The 27,630-nt window shown below is 44.2% G+C and overlaps 1 protein-coding gene across 1 annotated transcript; it reads left to right on the forward strand.

The window, feature by feature from the left end:
- The first annotated feature begins 977 nt into the window (after window positions 1-977).
- LOC119398790 (guanylate cyclase 32E-like) lies at window positions 978-27,630 on the forward strand. Its single transcript, XM_037665606.2, has 14 exons — window positions 978-1,043; window positions 2,230-2,335; window positions 4,228-4,479; window positions 5,475-5,579; window positions 8,783-8,854; window positions 9,787-9,955; window positions 11,560-11,709; window positions 13,661-13,835; window positions 15,161-15,301; window positions 17,918-18,041; window positions 19,646-19,889; window positions 21,790-21,888; window positions 23,512-23,603; window positions 26,947-27,630. The coding sequence occupies exons 2-14, from the start codon at window positions 2,279-2,281 to the stop codon at window positions 27,364-27,366; spliced, it is 2,100 nt and encodes a 699-aa protein (XP_037521534.2). The 5' UTR covers window positions 978-1,043; window positions 2,230-2,278; the 3' UTR covers window positions 27,367-27,630.

A 27,630-nucleotide genomic window follows, 5' to 3' on the forward strand; every position in this document is an offset into this window, starting at 1 on the left:
AACAAAAGACAAAAAAAAAGCATTGTATTCTGATGCGATGCGACGAGTTCCATTCGTCGCTGCGCAGATACAGTTTTTTTTGTCTTCTGCGTGGAGCTTGTGTGTACACTGCATTTCCCTGCAATAAACCAGTGTTAGAGCAGCGGCCTATGTATAGTCTGTGGTTCTTTCAAGGTCCCGTCTCTAGATCTGTTTGTTGGTGTCCCAATGCCCGTAATAGATGGAGTCAAATATGAATGTAACAAGCAGGTTAGTTGAATACTGGTCACCGCTCGGATTAAAAATGGATACTGATATGCAATAATCCTAATCATCATTGTCCTTGTTATATTCGTTCAACGCCTCTTGACATCTGCTAGCCGCAGTTAGCGTTGAGCCAGCGAGAAGTGCGCCAAAGAAATACTGCACCAATAAATCATCGCCGTTGGCTAAACAAATTACAGGCGTAGATTTATGCCAAAGAGTTTTTATAGGCGGAAAGGTGCGGTCTTGGAACTTGTGTAATTAATATTGAGTAAGGTATATGCTCTAATTATTAATGTTGTAGTAGAGATAGCAAGTTGTGAACGACTTTTAACGTTGCCAAGTTATCTAGAAAAGTACTGACGGTACAGCATGTTGAGTAGACAATTTGCTAGCATCAATAATATGCCACCATGTGTTCGAGTAATGTGAAATCCGTACGATATCTGACGACTTTTGGAGAAAATTTTTGGCGAATATTTTGCCGACAGCGGCGAATATTTAGTACTACAAAATCTCTTGCCTCAATCATTACTTGCCAAGTATGTTCGACGCGTTGCAGATTAATTTTTGACTTTTATTTGTAGATGACTGTAGATGCGTTCGCGAATTAGGCTCATGGAATCATCCAACCAAGTCTTAGTTTATCCAATTTTTGTAGTTATTGTTCCTCTATAACGTGTTATAGCGGATACATTTTGTAGCCCCAACTATATTTTATTTTTCGCAGACTGGCGAGTCCTGGTCATTTGCACCACCTGCGCATGCGTCGTTCTTGTGTTGGGTGTCTTCGCTTTCAGGTGGGTGTGTCATACTACATGCCGCGGCAGTGCAGTCACTATGGTGTTTCGTTGCTGAGCATAAGATTGCGTGCCCGATTCGCAGCCATAGTGGGCACAACGCGGCAAGGACAGAACTTAATAAAGCAGTGCCAGAAATGCAGCTCTTTCGACAAAACTTGTATGGTCTGTGACTTCATTCCTCTCTCCAATTAATGACAATTGCTGGTGCCCGTAGACTGATCCTGCACGCTTGCGATTGTTCATAAAACTGACCGGTTCTCTCTGATCGATATATATATATATATATATATATATATATATATATATATATATATATATATATATATATATATATATATATATATATATATATATGTTTACGAGGTCATTTTTATGAAACATCATTCAAAATATCAAGCTATCCAATCACAACCACTATGATCATCAATGGAAGTGTTCATGACTATCCTTACCGGTTCTAAAAGAGAACGTCATGTTCGAAAAAGTTGGAACAATGACCGACCGTAAAATGCCTGATCAGGATATGCGCTGAAATGTTCATGCATAAAGGCACTAAATTGAAATAGGTACGACAGTCATATCGGAACATTTTAAACATATATAAAGCTTATTATACAAAGAAACGTCTGGCCACATCTTCCAAAGAAAAAAGAACAAGCCAACTTGACGCTTAAAAAGCCCAGGTTCGATTGGCGGCTTTTGGTAATCAATATGAAAAAAACGTAAATATGGTTGTGTTACAGCAGCAGTTAACATAGTATTTGTAGTTTACAAAGTCAGCAGACTCATTCTAAAACGAATAACGCTGCATATATGTAAGTTACGCTCTGAAAAGCGTCTGAAAAGCGTGACGGACTTATTTTGTCCTGAGATATTGCTAATCTGTTTTGTGGTTTCACGTCTATTCGTCCTACCTCTGCCGTGGCAATGTCCTAATCATTTAGGTTGTAACATGCTTATGACTTGCTAGCCATAAATGATTTATATAAACCAGGCGCGCACCAATAAAATAAAAGAAACGCACCCTTGATGGGGATGATTCTTTTTCGAATAGAGGCAAGCTCCAAAGGGTCGAAGGGCTTTGTCGACCGCATTCGTATCACTCACTGCGTGCGTGTTATATCACACATCTTTACGTGCTCTTCTCATAGTGTTTCTTCTTGGTGCACACCCTTCTGCGCAGGCACTACCACTACGAATACAAGTTGGCACGTCTCTTGTGGAAAGTGGATATGGACGAAGTGGTCGTTCTCCGCACCAACTCGGAGCTTAGCTTCCAGAACACAAACGTGAGTCCCTACTGCATAATAAAACACTCTATCAGGCATAAAAGTGAGTTTCAGGTGAAGTGCTCTGCTCATACGAGCATTACCACATGGCGTTCATTCAGTCCACACTTTATGGTAACTGCATCATCCTTCTTATGCTTTACCTCCCGTTTATTGGCTTCGTTGAGGCGTGCATTTGTTAGGACTCAGTAAGATGGTAGTTTTTATACTTTCTGCGTCCCCTTTTAGCGTGTCGGAAACGCAGCTGATACTTTCCTGCTGCCCTGATATGGGTCATGAATGACGGCGTCGTGTGTGAGCCACCATGCGTGAGGCCACACGTGGCCCGTATCAAGCACGGTTTGCTATACACGACGGCGCTGCCATTTCATGCAGACTCGCAGAAATGCTAACGCTTCTTCTCTCCCATTTTTTCGCCATCATAACGGCAGCAAATACCACTTCATTCATCGATGTTCATAGGTAGGGAACCGGTTTTTAAATATAAGTCACTCTTTGCGTTTTTAAAAGATGTGCCCAGTCTTGAAGTCGTTTACCCAGGAAGTCCGTAGCATGATCTCTGAACAGAGGTTCCGGCTGCGGTAGCTGCAACAGAGAAAGCACCTGCCTCGCATCCCTTGGGCCCAAGGGCTGTTGACGAGGCATTCGCGCCCACTCCGTATTCCCATAGTTTTATTATCACGACCACTTGCCATTTATTCCCACTACACACATTTCACGTCACACACATGATTTTATTACTTATACGTTTGCGCACCTTTAGTGCGGAGCATTTTAGGGCCGTAGACCTTACAACATAATTGATCACATCCCACATCGTGTCATGGCGCTCTTTGGCCGAGGAATGTCCCTTGCACCAATAAACAACATGTATAATCACCATCGCCTTCTCTGCCATTCAATAGTGCGGTCCGCCGCGGTGGTATAGCGGTTACGGTGCTCGGCTGCCGACCCGAAGGTCGCGGGTTCGATCCCGGCCAAGGCGGTCGCATTTCGATGGAGGCGAAATGGTAGAGGCCCGTGTACTTAGATATAGGTGCACGTTAAAGAACACCAGATGGTCGAAATTGCCGGAGCCCTCCACTACGGCGTCTCTCATAATCATATCGTGGTTTTGGGACGTAAAACCCCAGATATTATTATTATTATTATTCAATAGTGCGGAATAAGAAATGTAGCCACTCAGCGACCGAAGTTGGCGCGACAGGTGGTTCATCATTCAGCCAGGGACTATTTGTTATAACTCAAGCTGCAAGGAAGTGATAGTATACTTACAAAAAAAAAAGAACATGGAATATCCCAAGAACTCTTATCACATTACAATATCTCTAGTGTACTGGAGGAGGAAGCATTGCAAGAAGATTCCTCGCGTAAAACGTTTCACTGATTTTCAGCCCACAAAAAGCAATTCTTCGGAATGGCTAAGGAGGTTCCATCACCTTTATTGCCATAAAATCAACGTGTTTTTGAATTTTCCTTGCTTCCCTCCTTCTTACTTTTTTGTGCTGTTTCTCTACTAGTCAGCCACTACATACTTCTGTGTAAGAGGTATGCATTACAGTGATTTCCTTTATTTTCAGCGCGCGTTTCCTCTGATTCCTCACATGCATTTTTTAACTAATCAAGCACATCGGCTGTGCCAGCTTATTTTCCTAGGACTAAAACTCGTATAAATGGTGCGCTCCTAGTAATAAACTGTCAGTATAAACGAGCGCCTTTCTTGTGTAGTTTGGTCTTCTTCCATCGAACCAGCACTATCCAAAGTTGCAGACACCTTTATAGAACATTTATAGTGGTCGTAGAAACGCTGACGCGTTGTAGACACATTTTGCGTTACAACTTTCTCAGATGTTTCTTCAGACATGCGCTGTTGCTCGGGTTGCTCCTGACAGGGTGGCATCCTGGAGACCACACGCCTGGGCTTCGCGTTCCCGGACGAGCAGCATTTGCTCAAACTCCGGCGGAGATTGCAGAGTGCCGCCCCCTGGGTTTGGTCAGCGAACACAGTTCCGGACACGGGGACTTCTTCGGTGGCGGCAGGGCGCGGCCGCGTCGGGTTTTACAAGGGCAACGTGGTTCACATCAAGCATGTCTACAAGAAGAGCGTCGACCTCACACGCAGCATCCGAAAGGAGCTCATACAGGTTTGCTTATACAAAAGCAGTGCGGAGTCCTTCATTATCAGAGAAAAAAGAAACGCCGCAAAGAATATCTATTCTCTTGACTTATTTAGCTGTGTCAAGCTAAATCGCGTCCACAGCATTTTAGAATTTTCAGTAAGTTGTGCAATCATGATAAAATTTCCGGATCAACGAGACGCGGGCTTACTTCGTTGATTTGCGGTTGCGTCATTCAGAAAAAGTTAACAAGGCTCTATTTTTTGCTTTTATTGCTTAAATAATACGTTAACCTATTTTCTTTATTTTAATTTCATTCCGTTTCCGACGTTCTAGGGGCTAAGCGGGAATCGTTAACGACGGCTGAAGCATGGGTGCCAGTTAACTGGGGCTTGACCATTCCGAAGCTGTTTTTAACAGACGGCGCCGCCAGCTACCTTATGTATGCCACGTGCAGCCGAGCTCACCCCGCCAAAGTATTACGAAGCATCCTGAGTTGACACGCGCCCAGACTGCGATGCGTGGGCAGACTTGTAGTCAACGTACAGCCTATGCAAATTGGTAGAGCGGTCCCCTAATAATCCCAGTGCCGGCATTATGCTGTCTACATTTTAGAAAGCTCAGTACTTTTTCAGAACCGCGCGTTCTTTTAGGTGGGGCTAAACTGTCCATTATGTTGCAACTCGTTCAGGAGTCATCCGATATACAGCGATTTGTATGAACGGGAAGCACATAGCACAAGGAAGAAAAAATTAACCAGCGTGATGCACTCGAAGTAGGTTTCAGCAACTTGTGTGTATAGTGCTGCTTCACGCACGTGGGAACTGGAAGTGCCTTAGCGGACATCGCACCGGCCATGACCGCACGTTACGATTGCTACCGACCAGCCTTCGCTTTAACCCCTACAATCGGGTCTCGCAAGCAAAGCTGCCCTTTTCGTCGAGTCAGCTTCATGAGTGCGGTGTTATTTGAAAAGTGTTCTATTTTTCTGCAAGCGGTGCTTTTTTTTTTCTTACATGCAGGTGCGAGAGATGAGGCACGAGAACATCACTCCCTTCATTGGCGCTTGTGTTGACCCACCAAACATCTGCATCCTGACCCTCTTCTGTGCCAGGGGAAGCCTCGAGGTTAGTGTGCAATGCTGCACGAGAGCTTGCTGCATGTGCAACTGTGTTTCTTGTTCCGCTCATGTGATGCCTGTTCGAGTTTTAGGCGATTTGAATTTGCTGCTCGTATACAGTAAAATAAAACGCGGTGTATCGCGCAGTGGTCTACATTTATAATTGTCCCTATTCGTTTATTGTGCACTCGGACGTCTGACAGAAGTTCGAGCTCTAAGCCATTACCCGATGTATGGCAATACAAATAATACCATATAAACAAATGTGCTCAATGCAAATCCAATATAGCTCTAATCTAGGAAATAAATGACATGCAAAAGTTTGATACATATATCACGTATCGCCTAGAGCTTTGCATAACCAAGATATTTGCGGCACAACGGCTTCCTTCCAACATTATTGGTGAACTGGGGTGGATTTTCACCCAGCGTCGATGCCAGCCTTAACATTGCCATATTACAGTAGTACCTTTGACTTTTGTGCACATTTAGTCCTTTAACGAGGCTCTAAGGAGTCAGCTCCTGAATTAACACAAAGGTGTGCTATGCCACAGTGCACAAATTGACTTACATGACTCTGATCATAAAAATAAGTCAGCAGGCGGCTAGGTCACAAAGGGATATAGATGGATGGATGAATAAACTTCATTTCGGTCCCTCAAAACGCGCCCTAGAACGTTGCGGGGCGCTCCCACGTCGGAACAGAAAGACCAAGTCTCTCTGCTGCGTCGCGGGCCCGTTGGACTGCCCATAGTTGTGGTTCGAGTCCGGAGCTCGTAATAGCATCTTCCCATTTTGACGGCGTGATGGCTTCGCCGCCGTGTAACGCGGGGCACCGCCAGAGCATGTGTTCGAGATTGGCGATATCTGCACATAAGAACATAGCCAGAGAAAAGAGCTTTACTTGGGGCACCTGGTTGAAGAATCGAGCCTCCGACTTCTTTGTCCTCCAACACAAAAGCCGGATGCGGGAACCAATGCCTCACGGATCTAGGTAACTGACTCGGTGCGAACGAGGTGTATTTGCTGTCTCTCCGCCGTCGTTAGGCATGGCGTCGATATCTAGGTGAGGTGGAGCGAAATAATGCAGGATGACACGCACTAACGAGTGAAGGCATTCAGAAGCGCGGGGGCGTCTCCGAATAGCGGAGGCCGCAACGCGTCCCCGACCATTTGCTTCGGTAACAACGTAGTTTCGCCACATATAAAAGGAAAAAAAAAAACGTCAGAGTAGACATTGCCACAGGGCCATGGAGCCGAATCGTCTGTACTGCTGGCTACGTGTCTCTGCAAATGTGTGCGCACTGTGTTCTGTGGTGAAATACTGTGCGAAATCTTTCGTTTTTGGTGTGACACCCACGCAGTTTGAATGATGCGGCGGGCTACACCGTGCTTCGTTTTTTTTTCCTTTTTTTAGATAAAATTATTCACCCACGTTTCTTTCTAAATTTGGTTTGTCTATGAGTTAGATGAAAAAGTTCTCTTTAATTGTCAAAACACGCAAGATTGCAATACGAGAGCTATTGACAAACCACTACAGAATCGGCCCCTGTCGGGCAATCAAATACGGAAAATAGACGAAAGACGAATTTTGATCTGAAAAAAAAAATAAATTCTTGTTCACTGAAAAAAAATGCAGAAAAAATACACATAGTCCATATTTTGTAAATGCAGTCAGTAGCCTAAATAACGCAAACCACCGTTGAGGCGCTACGAAGCTTCATTGTATGGGGCCAGCCAAGGAACATTGATCACAAACGTGCCAGTTTTTCATTCAAATCGTATTGAAAGGCTTTGAGGTGACGCGAAGAGGCGAAAGTGAGTTTCAACGGAGTGGATGGACCATATTTGTGGCGGTAGCAATCCGGTTGCGCAGTGTGCCAGAGGGGCAGCACCGCACCTTTTTTTTATACTACAGCACTGTCATGGAGCTCGCTGAATTTGAATAGCGTGTTTTTTGGGCATTGTTATCCTTTGTTATTAACACACAGTGACTCTTGCGTTTTTATGTCCGCTGTATTTTGCATGCATATCTATGCAGCAACTATCGTCATTGCAAGTTACGTAAAGTGCGTACCTATTTAATAACATGACATATTATGCACACTACGTGTACTACCTATTGATATGCACTTCTAATGAATACCTCCGTACATAAAAATAAACATAGCAACTCAATTATTTTGGCACGCGAACATAAGAAAAGTTTTACAGTTCTCTATTGCAGGATTCATTTCGATGTTCTATCTGAGAAGTTACTGTATTCACCATACGCTTTATACGATGTTTACAAATGTTAAAATCAAAATAATTAACTTTAAAAATGGGCCTAGGCTCACATACAAGCTGTGCGCCTGCAGAGGTTTTCTTTTTTTTAAGAGCCCCTCACCAGCCCGGAGTGGTTTTTTTCTCGCCTTCACTACCCGTCCTACAGGCGATATCCTCCTCGCCAATTATTTCTTAAAAGCACGTCACAATGCCAGCACTAAGCGTGTAGCCTATAAGGATTTTCGTGCTTGTCGCCTACACGCTGTTATCTCCGCTTGCGCAGCCGAAAACACACAAAACGAAGTGAAATCAGTTGATCGCACCCGATAGTCACGCGAGACAGAGTAGAACTGTTGAGCGGCTGCATGGCAAATCAGTGTAGCAGACAATTAACAACTGATATTACGCGTATATGGACCAATCGAGAATATGCACAGTAATGACGCCACGTGAATCACTGTTCTTCCGTCACGAAGTGCGCCAGAAAGAAGAGGAACGCCTGAAGAGAATAACGCGCTCGTTTTTTTTTTTTTTCATAAGCTTGTTACGGGCCCTTTAAGTGTACCCTGAATACCTACAAGACAAAATAGACGGCTATAGGCAAAAAATATATTCAACGTGAAACAACAAAAATTAAAACAAAAATTAAAACAAAAATTAAAGCACCTTGACGAGTGCAGAAACCGAGAGCCAATTATATGGATTCGTGTCAGCCATCTACGAAATGAGATGTCGCTGAACATAACATAAAAGAGCAGAGCAGTTCGATATTGTGGTAGTTGGCAATGGGCACAAATTTTAGCTTGACGCGCATGTTTACTTCTGAAACGTGATCCATAGCTCTGCTGCACGTGAACGCTTTCTCATTGCATTAGAGCCGCAAAAATCGCGTGCGATGCAATTATCTATTCGTGTGATAACCTATTATGTCGCATACTGCAGGATGTGCTGAAGAACGACGACCTCGATCTCGATAGCATGTTCATCTCATCTCTTGTGGCGGACCTTATCAAGGTAAGATAACCTACGGTAATCCGGACACACATTTTGAACATTTTGAACATTTCGTGGTACAGGAGCGACAGCGCACCATGGTGACGGAATATTCAAACCACACTCGCAGCAATTTTACTGGAACCACGGGCGACTCAAAAACTTTGTTTTTATTCTGGGTTAACAGGGTAGATTTAAGCACACCTTGTTCCCGTTATGAATAGCTAATAATTATGCTGTTTCTTATAACATAAACTTTCGAATTTATGTTTTATTGCAGTGTATAAGGAGAAGCGCTATCTAGCCGTGTTTACATAAATTATGCTTCTTTTAATGATGTGCAGTCTACGTACCGTATGAAAAGTGAAATAAAAAGAACATATATAATCTTCTAAAGAACTCTGAAACATAGCCAGTAGTGATTTTCCTTTGTAAAGTGTGCTGTCTATATATATATATATATAGGACACCTTTAAAAAATAGAATTCAGAAGGCGACGGCGAGTACTTACAAAACGACATTAGGTCATCCTATTCACATATTTCTATGGAACCACATTTTTGCGCTAGCGTAAAGTGACAGGAGCGTACGGGGAGACGTCAGAGTTTTAGTAAACCAAAGTCTCAGCCAAGCAAAATTGACTTCGTATTACTTGAAGAATGTTCGCTTGCTCTACAGCAATTTATTGCCTGTGGCAGAAGCTTCTGTCTCAGTGACGAACTGTTCACCTTAGTTGGCTCGTCTGAACTCTGTTGAACCGTAATTCTTTCGTAGTTAAAGGACAGTGCGACAAAATTAATAATGACACAATAAATAAAGACAGTAAAACACAGGACTTCTCTGGGTATGAACAACTCCCAGTGTGTCGTTTTTGAGGCGCTGTTCATTGCGCAACTATACAAACTAGCCCACGTTTCAATCGTGAGGATCATTTTTGCCGTGTCCTTCCGCAGGGCATGATCTACATCCACGACAGTGAGGTGATGTCCCACGGCAACCTGCGCTCATCGAACTGCCTGGTGGACTCGCGTTGGGTGCTTCAGATCTCGGACTTTGGGCTGCATGAATTCCGCGCGGCTCAGACATGCATTCCACAGGTGGTCTCCGAGAACGCATACCGAGGTCAGGTACCGTGCTCGGAATGGCTGATGCATTTATTCGTTTTTTAACGCACGAGCGTTAAAAAAAAGCTCGTTTCGCAGAAATTCCGGTGTCGGTGTCGGCGTCCTCGGTTATTAGCGATAAGTCAGCGTTGTCCGTGAGCGAAAATACAAGGTAGGTGCAAATAAACAAATAAAAAGAAACTACGGTTCGAGTGGAACCGGGGGTTCAAACCTGCGGCCCCTCGCTCCACGGCGCGATTCGTTCAGGCACTCGGTCACCACACACACATCCTCCAAAATGCTAACGGCGAGTTATTTTTAGATACCACTTAGGGTTTATGGTACGCACATTTCGGAGGTGCGTGGAAGAAGCTGGGACTATCGCCCGCGACATGGCTCAAAGGACCTACGCTAAGATGATAATAGTTTTCTGCGATCGACTCACAAGGAACGATGTGCTAAATAGCTTCTCTGTTAAACGATCCCTTGACTGCTATTAGAAACATGGTCTGGATGTCCGGCATTGCAGTTGGTTCGAAGTAAAATACCGGTGACCATCCGTGTGAATAGCGCGGGGAGATATAAAATAGAATTAATCTTGTTTTCATGTTTCCGTATCTTTGACAGATTGATAAGCGCGTTATTACGTCACCTGATGACTCGGCATTAGAGGCAAAAGCAGTCGCTTATCGCGGGTGTGCTTCCTTCTCTATGACCGTGATCCTGTGGAATGATAGAGCGAACAGCAGGTTCCCATTACATTTCGAAACGCACTATTACATAGAGATCAGTCTAGCGCAGACGTTACGCCAGGAACAAGAAGATAAGCGCTGTTTAAGCTCCAGGCAAACACACTGCACACTGTACGCGCGCATTGATCATTCGTGCTTTCCCGTCCGAACCCCTGACGTTTGACACCTCGTGCGTCATCGTGCGGTAAAGTTACTCGCACAAGTACGCATCGACTATCCTCACTGGCTTGCTAGTAAACGTTGGGAATACCGGACAAAATGCCGCTATGTTTTTTTCGCAAGAATGGCTTTTTTCAGGGGTCTCAAACAGACCTCAGCTAGAGGGCCGCAGTCCAGAAAATTAAGGCTCCGGAAGGGAAAGGTTGGAGCTGAAGACGATGGAGGGGGGGGGGGGGGTGTAGTTTGAACAAAATTTCAGCTGAAACTGCCACTTGAAAGAGTGCCTTTGCTGTATCTCATAAATGGGTTATTTATAAAGCAGATTGGATGTCAGGTTGCGAGGAGAAACATCTCAATACCTGAGACTTTCAACCACTCCAAGAATTACAACCACTCCAAAGTGACTGAAATGTGGACGCCGATTCTGAAATATAGAGCTTTTGTTTCGCAGTCATGGTTCAACACACGATGACCGCATGGGGTCCCTCACGAACAATATGCTTATAAGTTGAGACATGTCACGTTTGTGCAGCTCATTAATATATATGTTAAGAAAAAAAAAACACGGTTCGACTGTAGTCATGTGCGGGCCGGGCCGCTATGGTGAGGTCCGCAGGCCGTATGCGGCCGGCGGGCCGCTTGTTTGAGACGCCTGGCTTATTTGGTCGATACAATCATTTTTGCTGATTGGTCATGTTCGGTGTATGCGTAGGCCTCCTGTGGCGTGCGCCTGAGCTACTGCGGTCGCCCAGTCCACCGGCGCGTGGAACGCAGAAGGGCGACGTGTATTCTTTTGGCATCGTACTCTACGAGATCATTGGTCGCCAAGGACCCTGGGGCAACAAGGCCCCATCGACAAATGGTATTGCTTCAATTAATGTTCTTTTTTTCATTTTGATGTGATTTGCTTATACCTTTAATTGTCGTATTTGTATAAGTGCTGCTTTCAGATTATGCAGTGAAAAGATTAATACTTGTTTTCGCTGGAGATTTTTAGCGTGAATTTAGTAAAACTGGTGCGTTTGTGAAGTAGTGTAGTAAATCAAGTTTCGGTCTCACTTCTGTGTTGTTGCGCTGAGGAATCAGTCAACTTTGTCTTTACATATGTTATAATACAGCTCCCCTCATCTACCTCGCCATATTTATTTATTTATTTATTTATTTATTTATTTATTTATTTATTTATAATACCCTCAGGGCCAAATGGCATTGAAGAGGGGAGTGGATACAATACATGAAAAATACAAAATAAAACAGTGCAATGAATACAGGTAACAGAACATTTCTCCAGGTTATACAAATAATAGTTATTTCAAAGAAAAAAAAATAAAAATAAACAAACAGGAGCAGTGAGTACAGGTAACAGATTTTCCTTGTTATACAATATTATGTACTGTTTCGTGAAAAAGTTTGCAGTCAGTGATGGTTGCGACGCTTGAGGGAAGATGGTTCCAATCCTGAGATGTACGGGGAATAAACGACTGAAAGAAAGACTTAGTGTGGCATGACGCGATTCCTACCTTATTACGATGATCAACGCGGTTTGAAATGTACACAGGCCGGAGTATGAGGTCATTATATCTTCAAATGTTTTAGCGTAAAACGTATGCGTGAATTCGATATCGCTTCTGACAAATCATTCTTATTCTCGGTGAATAAACCATGCAACTGCTTTGATGGTCAGACTATCATCTCTGAATGCGATTCGAAAAAAAATAAATGCTTGGTAATCAAACACGCAGTGAAGTGACGCCGATCTTTCTAAGAATTATGTCGTTTGAGGAAGCTTCTTTGTATTTCGCTACTGCTCCTTGCTGTGCTTGCGCTTTTGTTATTTATTCTCAGCTTCCTACAAATTATGTTGCTTGGATAGGCTTTTATTTCATTAAAGGTCAGCTCAGTGTGTCACTGCTCGCTCATTTACTGCATATTTCCGTGCAATAACCATCTTCGCTGATGTATCTCAATATCTCCGTGCATCTCCCCCCCCCCCTTTCCCCCGTCCCCTTATTGACTACCCAACAAGGGGCTCTTAAAGCGCTCCTAAACCACTGCGAGTTCAAAGACGAGAGAATGGTTTCTTTCTCGCCTTCATTACTCTTCCTACAGGTGCGATCTCCTCTTCACTACTTATGCCTTCATAAAACACGTGGGCAATATCAGAATTAAGCGTTAAGCATAGACCAGGATTTTGCGCTATTCGTCTACGCGCTGTTATCTCTGCTTTCGCAGTAGAAAATGCACAAAACGAAGTTAATTCGGTTGATCGCGCATGACACATTCATGCGGGACAAGGCAGAACGGGCGTGCGGCCGCATGGAAAAGCAGGGCAGGTGACAATTCCCAACTGATATCCCTCGCATCTGGGCCAATCAAGAGCTTATTGCCTCATGACGTCACGCGAACAAACGGCTGGCGTGACGAATTGTGTCAAAAAGTCGGGAAACGCCAGCCAGGTGAGAAAAATACGCTCGTAGCTTGTATTTTTAGGGGCTCTTTAGAGGCATTTTAAAGGTGCCATAATTTCTTATAATACACACTGGAAAATGGAAATTGTAGCCGCTCAGTGAAAGTATTGCTATCGTTGGTATGACAGCAGTGGCACCACATATCAGCACAACTCGTCCCTATGGAAGTTCTGGCTGTGCACCAAACACTATCATTTATGTTATAAATAAGCGAAAAAGCCCAATAGTACTACGTAAGCTTTGTGTCAGTCGGCGCTTTCCCTGTGATTACTCCTGCGGCCACTGTTTCAGGTTGCTGCGGTTCTCTCGAATGCGTCCTCTTACTTAATGAACTTCGTAACGCAGAGGTGATTGAGCAAGTGAGGCGGCGAAGCAGCGTCCCATTCCGTCCACCCGTAGACTGCCTGTCCTGCGCCGACTACGTGCTACGGTGCATGCAAGAGTGCTGGGACGAGAACCCCGACAGCAGACCCGACTTCCGTTTCATCAACGTGAAACTGCGACAAATGCAAGCCGGCCTGTGAGTATCGGCGCAAATGTATTGATCTCCGCTTTATGGTGCCTCTAAAGTTAACTGTCTGCGGATATCTTCAAATGATTTAATCTTAGAAGCACGGAAGCTTGGGCGAGTTTGTAATACATCATGGCACAACTTCAAAGCGCTAAAAAACAGGGACAACAGCTCCCTCAAAGGAACGGCCTATTCTCACCTGGCGATGCATTGCCGTGATTGCGGATGCGAACCTGGTTTATCTGACACTTCAGTAATTTTCAGACACGATAATAAACTAACAAGGGAGACAGTCGAAGCCTATCTGATTAAAGAGAAAGGCGACGGGTGTGTCAGCCAGCCTTCACTGAGTCTGTTGGAATGCGAATTTAATCTACTGCAGAAATCTGGCGTCATACCAAAGTGATTTAGTGGTGTTTTTCTTGGGCTTTTCTGAGCAGTCTGCGCAAGTGTGCACGCATGTGCGCCATCTAATAGGGTTTACCTTTTTCCAATCTTTCTTGTAATAAATTTCAGTTTCAAGTTAGCGCTCGTCGTGTCCACTCTTTTTCGTTTGTCCCTGTTTTTTAGCGCTTTGAAGTTGTGCCAAAATGATTTAAGTCGAACCCTCATATATCGAACTCTCTAAAAAACGGGAATTAGTCCGATGTATCGTATAATTCGATATAAAACTGTTAAACGATTTTCCGTATTTTCGATAGGAATTTTCGTGCGCAAGTGTGGTTCACGATACTGCTTCAAGAAAATGCAAGGAAGACGGCTTACGGCGACATACGTGGATTTTTTATTTTGTTTTTTTAGTTGTTATTTTTTCGATGTTTGCTGTATGCCGTGTGTGTTATATGCAAGGGCGGGTTGTGGGCGAGAAAATGTGGCATCGATACGGCCCTCGTAAGCACACCGCTCGCTCTCCCAAATGCATGCGGGAAAGCACCCTTGCGTGCGAACAATTTAAGTTTTTGTGAGAAAAAGCCAACTTCCTGGGGCGTATCGCACGGCCTGATGTTCGACTTCGATATATCAAGTGTTCCGGCTACTTTTCTTCGACGTAGCCGTAAATTTTCCTATGCATTGACGGTAAAGCATTGTCGTGTTCTAAAATAGTTCGATATCAAAAATAATTCAATTTAGCCTAGTTCGATATATTAGGGTTTGACTGTAATTGTCTCGATAAGGCGCCATACTAGCACTCGCGTATTATCACTGCGTTGTCGTAATATACCTTGTCAATAAACATTCACTGTTCTTCCTGACATATTGCACGAATAATGCCTGCTGCCCATGGACTAAGACAACTGCTTCGCTATCGCTTCCTTATATTTACGTATTTGCAGGAAGGCCAACATCTTTGATAACATGATAGCCATGATGGAAAAGTACGCAAGCAACCTGGAGAGCCTGGTTCAAGAGCGCACCATGCAACTCCTTGAAGAAAAGAAAAAGACGGAACGTCTCCTGCACCGTATGCTGCCAAGGTATTTTTGCAGCAATACTGTAGATTGCATAAGCCTTTCGAAACTTTCCTCGACCGAACCGCACCCAAATGTGCACAGTATGAAGCTCTAGTTTTTTTTTTCATTTTTAAAACTGCACATTAAAAGCGATATCAACAAACGCTGATGGAGGATATGCTCGGCGAGGTTAATGAGTGGATTTTGAAGAAGCCACCGCTAAATAACAATGACAAATGAAAAGAACTAAACAAACACAGCGCAACTAACAGAAAGAGTTGAGAGGGTTCTGCGACGCGTAGATAACGGAAGTTACCCTGTATGAAAATAAGAGAACAAGCAGTACATGTATACAATTTAGACGATGGAAATGATTTTTTATGTGATCTATTGAGGTTAACAAAACATTTGGTGCCGAAACCATGAATGGTAATTACCAATAAAAGCTGTCATCCGAATGCTTTAATCCTCCTGAAACGCGCTGTCCGCCTTCCTTCACAACCGCTGCATTCTTTGTGCGAAGTTATCACTTGGATGCCTCGACGCACCGATAATAAGGTGAAATGCACTTCTTTACGTTAGGCTAAACTAAGTCGGGACTCCGCGGAAGGCTAAGAATTGTTTTGTTTAATTCAGCTTCTAGAAGGTTCAAGGAAGATTCAAGAGTCCCGCCACTGTACAGTCGCGCTCAATATGACTTGCAACACGGGAGCGCGTGGCCTGACGAGTTTAAAGATTGCGAATTCCTTCCACTAGCCCTTATTTGTACAACTAAACGCTGTTCTCTCACTGGGTTATGTTCCCAAATAAGAAAATAACATTAAGTTACAGAAATAAAGCAAGGTGAAGCCGTGCGCAATCATTAAACTTGTGAGGCCACGCGCTACCGCGTTGCAAGTCATATTGAGCGCGACTGTACCTTCGCACCTATTAAGCCAAGCAGTGTTTATACATAAAATGACAGAAAATAAACTAGTACTGCCTTTTAAGTCACCACGTGACAAGCCTAATTCACTACAGGAAGTGATGTCTGTAACTTCCCTCGGTTGTCAATAATGTATCATTAGGTTAGGGAAAGGAAAGACCTTTCATCAGGAATAGCTAAAAAATTGAACCTATGCTCGCAAAGATGATTGTGAGCATACATACCCCTGCTATGTGTTACATGAAGAATAATGGATATGACCGTGACAAAAATCCAATAAGAACAAGCAGTATTTGTATTTGCACCCTCTTTGTAAGTCTGGAGGCTCACAAAGATGGTTCAACTTAAATTGAGGACGAAGCAGTGACCAATGAAATGGAATACGATAAAGTGTAACCTTAAGGGACAAGAGGAGAGCAGAGTGAGTCAGGTAATGAAAGTGTGTTGAGGACATCTTAGTCAAGAAGAAGAAATGCATATGGGCCGGGCACGTAGCGCGTAGGCAGGATAACCGCTGGTCATTAAGAGTAACTGACTGGATTCCGAGAAAAGGCAAACGTGCGAGGGGGAGACAGAAAGTTAGGTGGGCAGATGAGATTCAGAAGTTTGCGGGGATAACGTGGCAGCAGCAAGCACAGGGCAGGGTTGATTGGCGGAACATGGGAGAGGCCTTTGCCCTGCAGTGGTCGTAGTGAGGCTGATGCTGATGTAAATCTATTGTGCGTGCATGTATCCAATGAGACAACGAATTCATTCACTCTATAAATGATACGCGGCTTATAATTGTTGCAGAAAGAATATGGCAGTTGCTATTGTTGTTTGTTATCTTGTATAATTCGGCACAGAGCACAGCCGTTAGCAAGCAGACAACAGTGGCAGAAGCGCGCGCGCACCTGCACTACTCTAGATTATGTTGTTGCTTACGTCGCCGAAAGACAGGGAATAAACACGCGACTGGGTCATCGAAAGTAGCGATGCGGGGCAGCGCTGTGTTCCTTGCCCTCGGTGACGCAAACAGCAAAGTAGCCTCGAGGGGCTGGGCCTCGCATGCTTCTGAGCTTAGTTTCTGTGTGGCGGCCCCCGAGACTAGTCAATCTGTATTCTCGCTGTTCCGCATGTGTTCCAACTTTCAGGTCTGAAAGCTGACGTAGGTGTTAGAATAAGCTGCTTTCAATGTCGCAATTTTTATGAGCCCCCAGTCATACTATTTTAAAAGTTATTTAAGATATTTTCTTTAAATCAGTGACTTTTTATAAGGCGTCACCGTCAGTAATCGAGCGCCACCACTAACGACATGTCACCAGATGACGCCACATATCAACATTAAGTTTCGCTCATACTCTTTTTCTTAATGCTGTAATTATGTTACATTTCTTTTATTGAGGCCCGCGAAGCATGTAAGCTAGCATCCAGTTTCGTGAGCTCAGGCAAATGAAAACAAAGCATGAACTGGTCTTACGCAACTAGCGTATTCTAGAGTTTATAGCCCGTTTGAGCTCCATTATCTCAGTTCTAACAAATAAGCCCGGGTCCTTCTTATGGTCTCATAACTTATGCTGCTATTGATTCTAACACAAGATAATTTCAATGAATTACATTAATGAATATGGCATAAAGCTTGAGCTCCTGGTACAACTTATAGTGAATTTTAGTGCACGTTAAAAAAACCATTACAAATCCACATCTCCAGCGCTGCACCTTTTCCTCCTTGTTAGGTCAGTGGCTGAGCAACTGAAGCGAGGCGAGCGAGTGGAGGCCGAGAGCTTCGACAGTGTTACCATCTACTTCAGTGACATCGTTGGATTCACAGCACTCTCGGCTGTGTCATCGCCGCTCCAGGTGAGAAACATTCGAAGGGAGCTGATGAAAACTGTCATTGAACCTGCCATTTCGACTTCTCTAGACACCGTTGGTGTTGTGTTGATGTAATTTGCTCGGCGGCTCCAGCGACATATTTTATCGAATATTGGTTAAATTTTCTGATAGTACGCACCTCCTGGCGCACGTATTTTTTTATTCAAATGATGAATGGGAGAGGTTGATGCCATTATGGTGGAAACACCTACTTCTTCTCCTTAGCAGACAAAATATGTAGTAAGAAAATAATAATAATAGGGCACAAAATGCTATAGAGTCGAACATAAGATGTGCAAATGCAGCTCTATCGAACAGCACATGAGTCTCAAGTATCCCATCACTAGTTCAAATAGTAAAATAAGTTCACATGTAGACATGTAGTTGAGCAGAAGTTCGGATAAGTTCACATTAGACGTCCAAACTCAGATATTCTCTATGGCTTGACATACACGGGAAAATGCACTAAGACAAATAATTAAACATAACATCAAACACACGATCACAACATCATACATTTTCTTTCACTATGAAGAGCAAGGTAACATCGTGTACGTTAATAATTCTACAAAATATTTGATTCTCCAAGAAACGTCTTGAACGCGACAAGCGCTGTTTTCTGAAGGAGCGCACGTATTCTTGAAACGAAAGTAAAATAACCCGTGGTATCATTCCTCTGTAACCGCCAAAGTGTATTATTACGGTTATGATTCAAAATACTATCTGGTATTTGTACTATAAGTTATCAGAAGGACATATGTACTTGCCTGGCTGCTACTGCGTTCTGGCATTTGCTGTTGCAAACGCACATACCGAGACGTTACATTCACATTTTTATTAAAACAGTTTGTTGAGCTACATGGTTAGCACATTACAGCAGGACGTCCCAAAGGTTCGGAGAAACTGACGGGGGGACCTGCTATCATTACATGAATGCGGTAATTACCAAAATACAGCAAAAGTATACGGACGTGCGAACAGTAATGAGTAAGCTTGATTAAATATAACAATAAAATAAATATATAACTTAATGGTAATAATCAAGGCTGAAAAAAAATGTCATGAAAATCAAAAGCAAGTCCTACAACATGGATAAAAAATAGGAAAATTATTAAACAGCACAACATGACAAATGCTACTCGTTTCATTATCAATGATATAGGTTAAACAAAAGCAAATGTTCAATACAAAAATAAAAAATATCAATAGCTCATAACAGTTTTTATGCACTTCACATGAGTTGATTATTCCTGAAGCAAACATTTCTTGCTGCTTGAAGTGAAAATCTGAATGTTACTCGACGATCTTCATTCTAAAGGCAATGAACTCGAAACAGCTATGCTAGTAAACAGGGTTGTGGACATGTCGCAGTTCGTCTTTACGGCAGGCGAAATAAGGTTATTGCGCTGTGAACACTGTGATTTGTAACATGTTATGTCATGGCCTGATTTAAGGACACAATAACTTTATTCTTTCATTTAAACTGTCGGCCACCGCCGTCGTGCTTGTCATTTCGCTCTATTGTTTCGACCTTCGCAATATTTCTTTCGGAATTCCGTTCATGCTTCCCTGTTTCTTTTTTTTTCTAGGTGGTGGAGCTGCTGAACGACGTCTACACATGCTTCGACTCGATTATCGGTGCCTACGATGTCTACAAAGTGGAGACAATCGGCGACGCCTACATGGTGGTCAGCGGGCTGCCGCTCCGCAACGGGCTTCGTCATGCCGGACAAATAGCCTCCATGGCCCTGCACTTGCTTGGCGCGATACGGTGTTTCGAGATTCGCCACCGTCGAGGAGAACGGCTGCAACTGCGCATCGGAATTCATTCTGGTGAGACTACCTTGGAAGTTTTCTCTCTATAGACTCATCACCATCAAGTAAACAGATGGGCATTTGTACAAATGTCTTGACGAATGTTGCATTCATTGTCATGTTGGAAAGTCGGCCGTTCCTTTAAGCCTTCTTGCAATCTTTTCGAGTTTGCGCAATATTCAGAGGTGTTCGAATACTCTGATGTCCTCACACAAAGTTAAACAATTTTGGGGGCTTTCAAGAGAGAGAGATATATATCTTTTGTACAACGTTTTGAACCATGGTACTTGTGGTAAAAGTGCACAAAAAACGGAATTCAAAAGCGCCGTAATTAATATTTGAGGCTTGGCATCAGTTCGTGCTAGGCCCGTAGCCTGGAGGGAGGGCGGGGGTGCTAGGGGTCTGCCCCCCCCCCCCCATAATTTTGATGGAAGCCGTTTTTTCATGCAAATAAAAATGAAAATTGGTGCTTTTATCCAATAGTCCAGGCCTTCTGCAAGTGCCCCGCGGCCTCCGAAAAAAATTATTGGGGCCTGGCTCTTGCGGAGGGGAGTCGAAACGCAGCTGGTTCCTACATAGAAGTTTGTTTACAAGAAGATCGATGTGCGAATCCATGGGAGATAACAGGAAGTGCACAAAGCGAATATTTTGCCCTGAACTGGAACAGCGCTTTCACTTATAACATTGTGTCTAATATGTAAATCTGCGTTAAAATGGCCATATTTTAGAACACAGACCGACTAAAAAAGGCTATATTATGTAGCGAGCATTTACAACTAAAGTTTAATGGACATAATGGCAAAATAACTATATGGAGGGTGCAACAATGATCGGGCACCAATATTTCAAGGAAGCGCGGAATGGTTACTCAAACAAAACTCAGCGCATATTGCCCGTTACACTGAAGTACACGCTCTAACTATTTTTAACGTCATTAAATTAGGTTATTGTTATAATGGCCTGTAATAATGTGTTTTATAGCGAAATCGCCGTCCGTAGGCTCGTCTGTAGTCTTAGTACTCTGCAGGCTTAATTCTTCAAATATGCAGGAAATATAGATGAAGAAGACAAGAAATGACTTCAATTAGGAAAACTGGCTACGCATTCATCTTATAGTGTGCGCTTCAATACTAAGATCACAGAAAGAGATGCTTGCATAAAGACATCAAAGAACATGGGGTCGTAGTGCCATAGCGTGGTCTTTTCGATAGCCAATTGCAAGCGTACGCAAGAGCTTTTCTTGAACGCCCACTGTTTTGTATGTCTATGGTCCTCGTTGGTGGAAGTGCAACAGTGCCTGCTTTGATTCATGGATGCCCATAATAACACGCCATCAGGTTCCGAAACATGAAAAATGATGACACAATACTTTCAGCGCGGACGAGCTTGTGGTTCCTGTGTCCGTTAATATACTACGAATATTCCTGGATACCTGCCGCTAGCACACAGCGAACATTGCTGCAGAGTCATAAAAATTAAACCAAAGTACGGCTTCATCTAGATCTTTTTCGAGAATTTTAATTGCACTCTTCTGAGTCATGGATGCCCATAGTACGCCATCAGGTTCCGAAACATGAAAAATGATGACACAATACTTTCAGCGCGGACGAGCTTGTGGTTCCTGTGTCCGTTAATATACTACGAATATTCCTGGATACCTGCCGCTAGCACACAGCGAACATTGCTGCAGAGTCATAAAAATTAAACCAAAGTACGGCTTCATCTAGGTCTTTTTCGAGAATTTTAATTGCACTCTTCGTTTTTTTCCCATCATATGCCAACCAGGGCTGTAAGCGATGTGTCCGAGAAATTGCTGGAACTCAAGTTTTAATTAAGGCAACAGTTTGCGCGCAGTGTTGCTGCTTCTTTCTTAATCATTCGCTGTACCACAAGCATTTGCCTTATACCTGTTGCGCAGGTCCCTGCGTAGCCGGAGTGGTGGGGCTGAGGATGCCGAGGTACTGCCTCTTCGGTGACACCGTGAACACAGCCTCCCGGATGGAGTCTACCGGAGAAGGTGGCTGCTAATTAAAGCCAGCTACATCTGCATGTGTCTGAATAATTCTCGGTAGAGCCGTCCGGTGTGTGTATGAATTGTTTTCGTGGTTGGCTATATATAGACTAACGAGAGAATAAGATGAGCAGTCGCGCAGCAGAAAAGACAAGGCTACCGCCGTGCAGCTTTCTTTCGTCCGATATATTCATACTAATTTGCAAGTTGTTAATGTTTAGCAGGTGTTCTGGATATTGCACCTGAAGTGATTCATATGTAGAAAAAGGTAAGGTGGAACCAGTCGCCACTTCACTCTTCACTAGACTCTAAGAAAAAAAAGAGTATGTGCGACTAATTTCGCGTAGTCCTGACTCCCCACGCATATAACTCTCTTTAAAGAGGCACATTAACTCTTGTGGATAAGACTACTCTTCGAAGAGAGTGTAATGATACCCAAAGAGAGTTTACGTGCCTCCTTAAAGAGAGTCAGATATCTGGGAAGTCAGGACTACACGAAAGGAGTCATATTAGTCATTTTTTCTTAGAGTGTATGGTGTCCTCTTTTTCTCGTCAAATCGTGGTGCCGCTTGAAAATTACTCGGACATGCAAGAATAACATGGGTGGAAAAGTGCGAATTCTTCAAGGATCCATGTAGTAATTGTAGTTTCACATTCTTGCTTGTTATGCCACTTGAGGCCTTTCTTTTCACGAAATTATATCACTTGCCTTGGTACTTATGTAAATGCGCACCAATGCGCCTTTTGCGCATACATTTTGCGCACATCTTTACGTGACTGTCAATGTCAAGGTTGTACAATCTGAGCTGCTTTACTACTTCCCGTCTTGCCAGTTGTGTAAGCGTCACCATCGGTGTACGACCACAGGATGAAAATTATTTGCGCACGAAGAATTTCATTACAAGTTATACAGTACAGTTATGCAGTACAGCTGTGCCACTAGATCATGATCTAGTGGACATGGCCCTCCCTATACACTTGATTCTTCCGAGAGCTGGGTCATGAAAACTTCTCGGTGTACAATGGAACTTTCGTTTAGCCTTCTTCAGTCACCAATTCCTTTAAGTATTCTTACAGTCCCCTTAGTGATGCATGTTACGAGAAAGAATTTCAAAACACCACAGAAAAAAATGTCTGGCTCGTAGTATCACTGTTTAGGCTACATCGAGCCAGTTATTTTAATTACAGAGTGAATAATGACTGATATAAATCTTTGACAAATGAAGTAAACGGAAATGTTTTTAGATTGGTGCTCTAGTTTCCATTAAATTTCAGGCATTTCAGCAAATTAATGAAATAAGATTCAATAAAAGTAGTTATGCGAAGCAACACGTCAAACTTCTTGCCAGACCTGACAGTGCCCCCCATAAATAGTAATTATTGTCCATTTTGCTCTTTGCACTAAGATGCGTTCAATTGTTCTTGGTCCGAAGTTGGAGGGACTTTTTTAATACTCTCTTCTAAATTCTATTTATTGTTACCGATCGAAGATATCCAAAGTTTGTTGCGTCTTCATATGGATACAGCCAAACTGAAAGGGTTAGAAAAGTAATTGGCGAATGTTTAGTCGACAGCGTTGGTGTTTTGTCGGCCAGCATATGTTACAAAGTCTCCTTCTAAACGTTGCAGCCCTGAGAATACACGTGAGTGAGGCGTGCAAGGAAATCTTGGAGAAACTTGGCGGCTACTACCTCGTCGAGAGGGGTCTCATACCTATCAAGGTGAGTAATGGGCACTGAAGAAGTGTGATTTGTACAAGTTGGTTTACGTACATTGCGTTACCTTTCTTTCATCACTTACGTGTTTGCGCTGCAGATTCTGTAAAACGTAAGCAGTGGGCATATAATTTATAAGGATGTGGTCAATGGCCTCATAACCATATTTGCCACCTCATGAGCATACGTGGATGACTCAGCTTTTTTTTTAAGAAAGCAATTTCGTACGACCTGGTATCTACAGTCACCGAGTCATTTTTTTCCCTCTGTTTACCTGAGTCATACCGACTTTCCTCTGTTCTCCTAAGGCGAGATACGAGTTACAGATGTGAATAATTGTGGCGTACCCTTTTGTTCCTGCCTGTTTCTTTTTATTACATCATGAAGTACGCACGCAGCTGACACAATACTTTATTACAAAATGATGATAAACCGTGTGCCCCACTCGACCAATGAGTAATAGTCGAAGAAACACCATCATGAGACTCAAGGTTGCCACCATGTCAGTTCATCGGGTCTCATTGTTCAAACGCTTAATCACGCACAAAGGTTAGGGGCGAAGCACCTCAGGGTCTCGTTGTGTCGGTGCGCATCGTCGTCTGCTGTCGGGGCGGTCCATTCTCTTGAGCGCAAGAGAGGGCGCCACCGCCTCAGCAGTCGTCGTGTGGCGAGAGAGAGCGAACGGCGCGGATTGACTACGGAAACGCTCTTTCTGCGATGAGCTCTGAACTACCAGCTCGCAAGGATCGAGAACGCGCCCTCGCCCGAGAGAGACAACGGCGATGCAGGCAGCGTCTGCTAGCGAGTTTCTTGATTGAAAAAAATTCGGCAGGTCCCACGTACCATGGGAATCGGTGTTATGCGAAGCATGCGCGGGATGGTGACTATCTCGTAATTTTTCACATTGAGTGAAACATTACGGAATGACGCTAGAGAAATGTGGAAGTGGTATACGCACACTTATATGTTAAAGAGTTGCATATTTATTATATAACCAGTTGTTTACAGTTGCGTAACGATGCCAACGGCAACATGGGTGTTATCAACACCAGACGCGGTAAGCTGATATGTGGTGCTTATATTATTCAATAATGGATAGCGCAAATCCAAACAAGAGAAAGGAACACAGATGCACAGGACAGGCGTTACTCTCAACTAAGCTTCATTCAGGAAAGTTTCCCTAGATATTGTCACGTGGTCGTGACATCGACGAAGACAGCAGTCAGCGTTTGCAGGATGAAACTGTTTATTTGGCCGAACTTGTGGCCGGAAAATGAGAACTCGAACTACAGCAATACACGCTGTACAAAGATAGCGGCGAACAGGGCGTCGTCCGTCGATCAACTGACAAGCGGTCAAGCGCGTCGGCTTTTATACAGGCGCTATCGAACTTTCCAGCAATATCGCTGGTGGCGGCATTATCTCTAGACAAAGCTGGAACATTCGCGTGCGGGTCGCATTCTTAACAAAACGATCTACTACAATCGTGAAGCTTCTCGAACATTGCTTCGCGGACAGCGTCGAGCGTTGATAACCGTCCCTGCCGGTCAAACCCGAATACATCAAAACAAGACAAGAAGTGGGCGTGGCAATATATACACAGCCGAATGGCACGCGCAGGCGCACTGCACACACGTTACAGTCACAGTTGCAGTTCTTACACTTGTTATGCTTATACTTGTCCGTTATGACGAAGAACGCACGCACGCAAGAACCCGTGTGCATGTGTGGAAGGGTTTCTTGACAGTTCTTGAACAAGGTCATCATCACCGTCATCAGTCAGCCCCAGCAGCTGGACCGAACTTCTTATTCGGATCCGTTTATGATCACGGCTACGAGGGGTATAGTACAGCGGGTGGAAATCCTGGATGCCTCTTACGATGAAATTATCTATGATGCCTCCTGTCCTGGACGTGGCAGCAAAGTATTTTGATACCCTGTCCGCATCGAAGCCGCATTTCACGCAGTATATGGACCAGGCGTTGTTGGGTCTTCATAAATGAATGTTGAAGTCACCGGTAATGATGAGAGGCCTGGTTCTCTCGGCATATTTATTGTAGGAAGCATTGTTCCCGGTTTCTGCGTAATCCCCGTGGTCCACATTGCGGACCACGTGGACGAGTGGATGGTAGTTGAGCGTCTTCCAGGGCTGTTCTGTCTTCAGCTTCCTCACTTTACCTGCGTCCACCGCGGTGGTGTAGCGGTTACGGTGCTTGGCTGCTGACCCGAAGGTCGCGGGTTCGATACCGGCCGCTGCGGTCGAACTTCGATGGTGGCAAAATGCTAGGTGCCCGTGTGCTGTGCGATCTCGGCACACGTTAAAGAATACCAGGTGGTCAAAATTTTTGGAGCCCTTCGCTACGGCGTCTCTCATAATCATATCGTGGTTTTGGGACATAAAACCCCAACGATTATTATCACTTTCCTTGCGTGTCAGTGTGTGTGTGTGTGTGTTCGTGGATGCTGTGTTAGTTGAGACTTTGTATCACATGTGGCACATACCCGCAAAACATGAACTATGGTATGCGGGTATGTGCCACACGGGGCTGAGAGAAAGGGTTTAGTAACGCACGCGACAGGTATTTTACGTTATTCATGTCATGACCAGTGGATCGTGTTCTTCGTACACTGATCCCCTGCTATGCAAATTTTGGTATATTACAAGTCATGGAGACGACTTGCAGAACGCTGAGACGTAGGCGGCTAGATAGATAGATAGATAGATAGATAGATAGATAGATAGATAGATAGATAGATAGATAGATAGATAGATAGATAGATAGATAGATAGATAGATAGATAGATAGATAGATAGATAGATAGATAGATAGATAGATAGATAGATAGATAGATAGATAGATAGATAGATAGAAAGAAACGGCCAAAGTGCCTGAGGTTCGCTAAGAAATGCTTCGCATTTAAAACCGACTGCTCGCGGTGCACAACCGTTCACCGACCACCCCGTATATATAAGCACTGAATCTTGATCTGCAATGTAGTGCCGGTGGGAGATTTCTCTTGTGCGTAGTGAAACAAAAAGATTCGCAGCGTGTCCATTAGCAGTGATTTTGTAGTGGGAGACAGCGACGCACACCGCATGCTTCGCCCCTCCACAGGTTACACGTTAGCGGAGCTGAAACACCCTTCTCTACGTGCTTCACCTCTCCCCATTTTTTGTTTTTGCTCGGCCACAGTTAATCACTTGGTATCCTGAAGTTTATGTCAGCCTTCTTTTTATTTTAACGCAGTATATAATCGGGTTATGGGAGCACCTCTAAGGTTACTTTTGAACTTTCTTACTGTCTTGCGGATACGTAAACAGCGTACAGAGGACATGAACTTTTTGCAGGGCAAAGGAGAGATGCGCACGTTCTGGCTTCTGGGCAAGGAAGGTGGAGACCCCGCGGCGGCTCCAGCGCCCATTGAGCCTGGCGCAGACGGTTCCGCGGCGTCGCTGGCCGATGCCGCCAGCACCGGGAGCGCCGAGGCACCGGCGGTCCGAGACGACCTGCTTGCGACAGTAGGTGGCCGCGGCGTCACGAACGAGGAGGTCAGCTGCCTGCTCGCCGACGGTGTGCATGGCAACAGTTCTAGCAGCCCACGCCGATACGTGGCCGCCACGCACAACGGCAGCTGCCTGAGCCTCTTCAACGAGTGCAAACGCAGCCTACTCAAAGAGCTGCGCAGGGACTACTGCACTAGGCCGACGGGATACCGATCGGCACCGATCATTGTCTGTCGTGACCGACCGTCCGTCGAACCCTGCTGAGTACGGCGGGTGTGACATGAATGTGGTTTCATGAGCGTATGCGTGTGTTAGTGCACGCGTTCGTGGGTCAAGCGACTGTGACCACTACCCGCACCTGGTGCTGCTGCATTCCGTCGAGGAAACGCTGAACAGCGCCGGGGTCGGTCGTCCGCCGACAAACGCACCGCATGCCGGACATGCGCTGTCGTTTACGTGGTGGTTGACAAATGCTACATGACACTAAAGAAGGTTCTTTTATGCTTTGTGGTGATCGTAAATGGCTAG

This window comes from Rhipicephalus sanguineus, chromosome 7, assembly GCF_013339695.2.
Source record: "Rhipicephalus sanguineus isolate Rsan-2018 chromosome 7, BIME_Rsan_1.4, whole genome shotgun sequence".
NCBI lineage: Eukaryota > Metazoa > Arthropoda > Arachnida > Ixodida > Ixodidae > Rhipicephalus > Rhipicephalus sanguineus.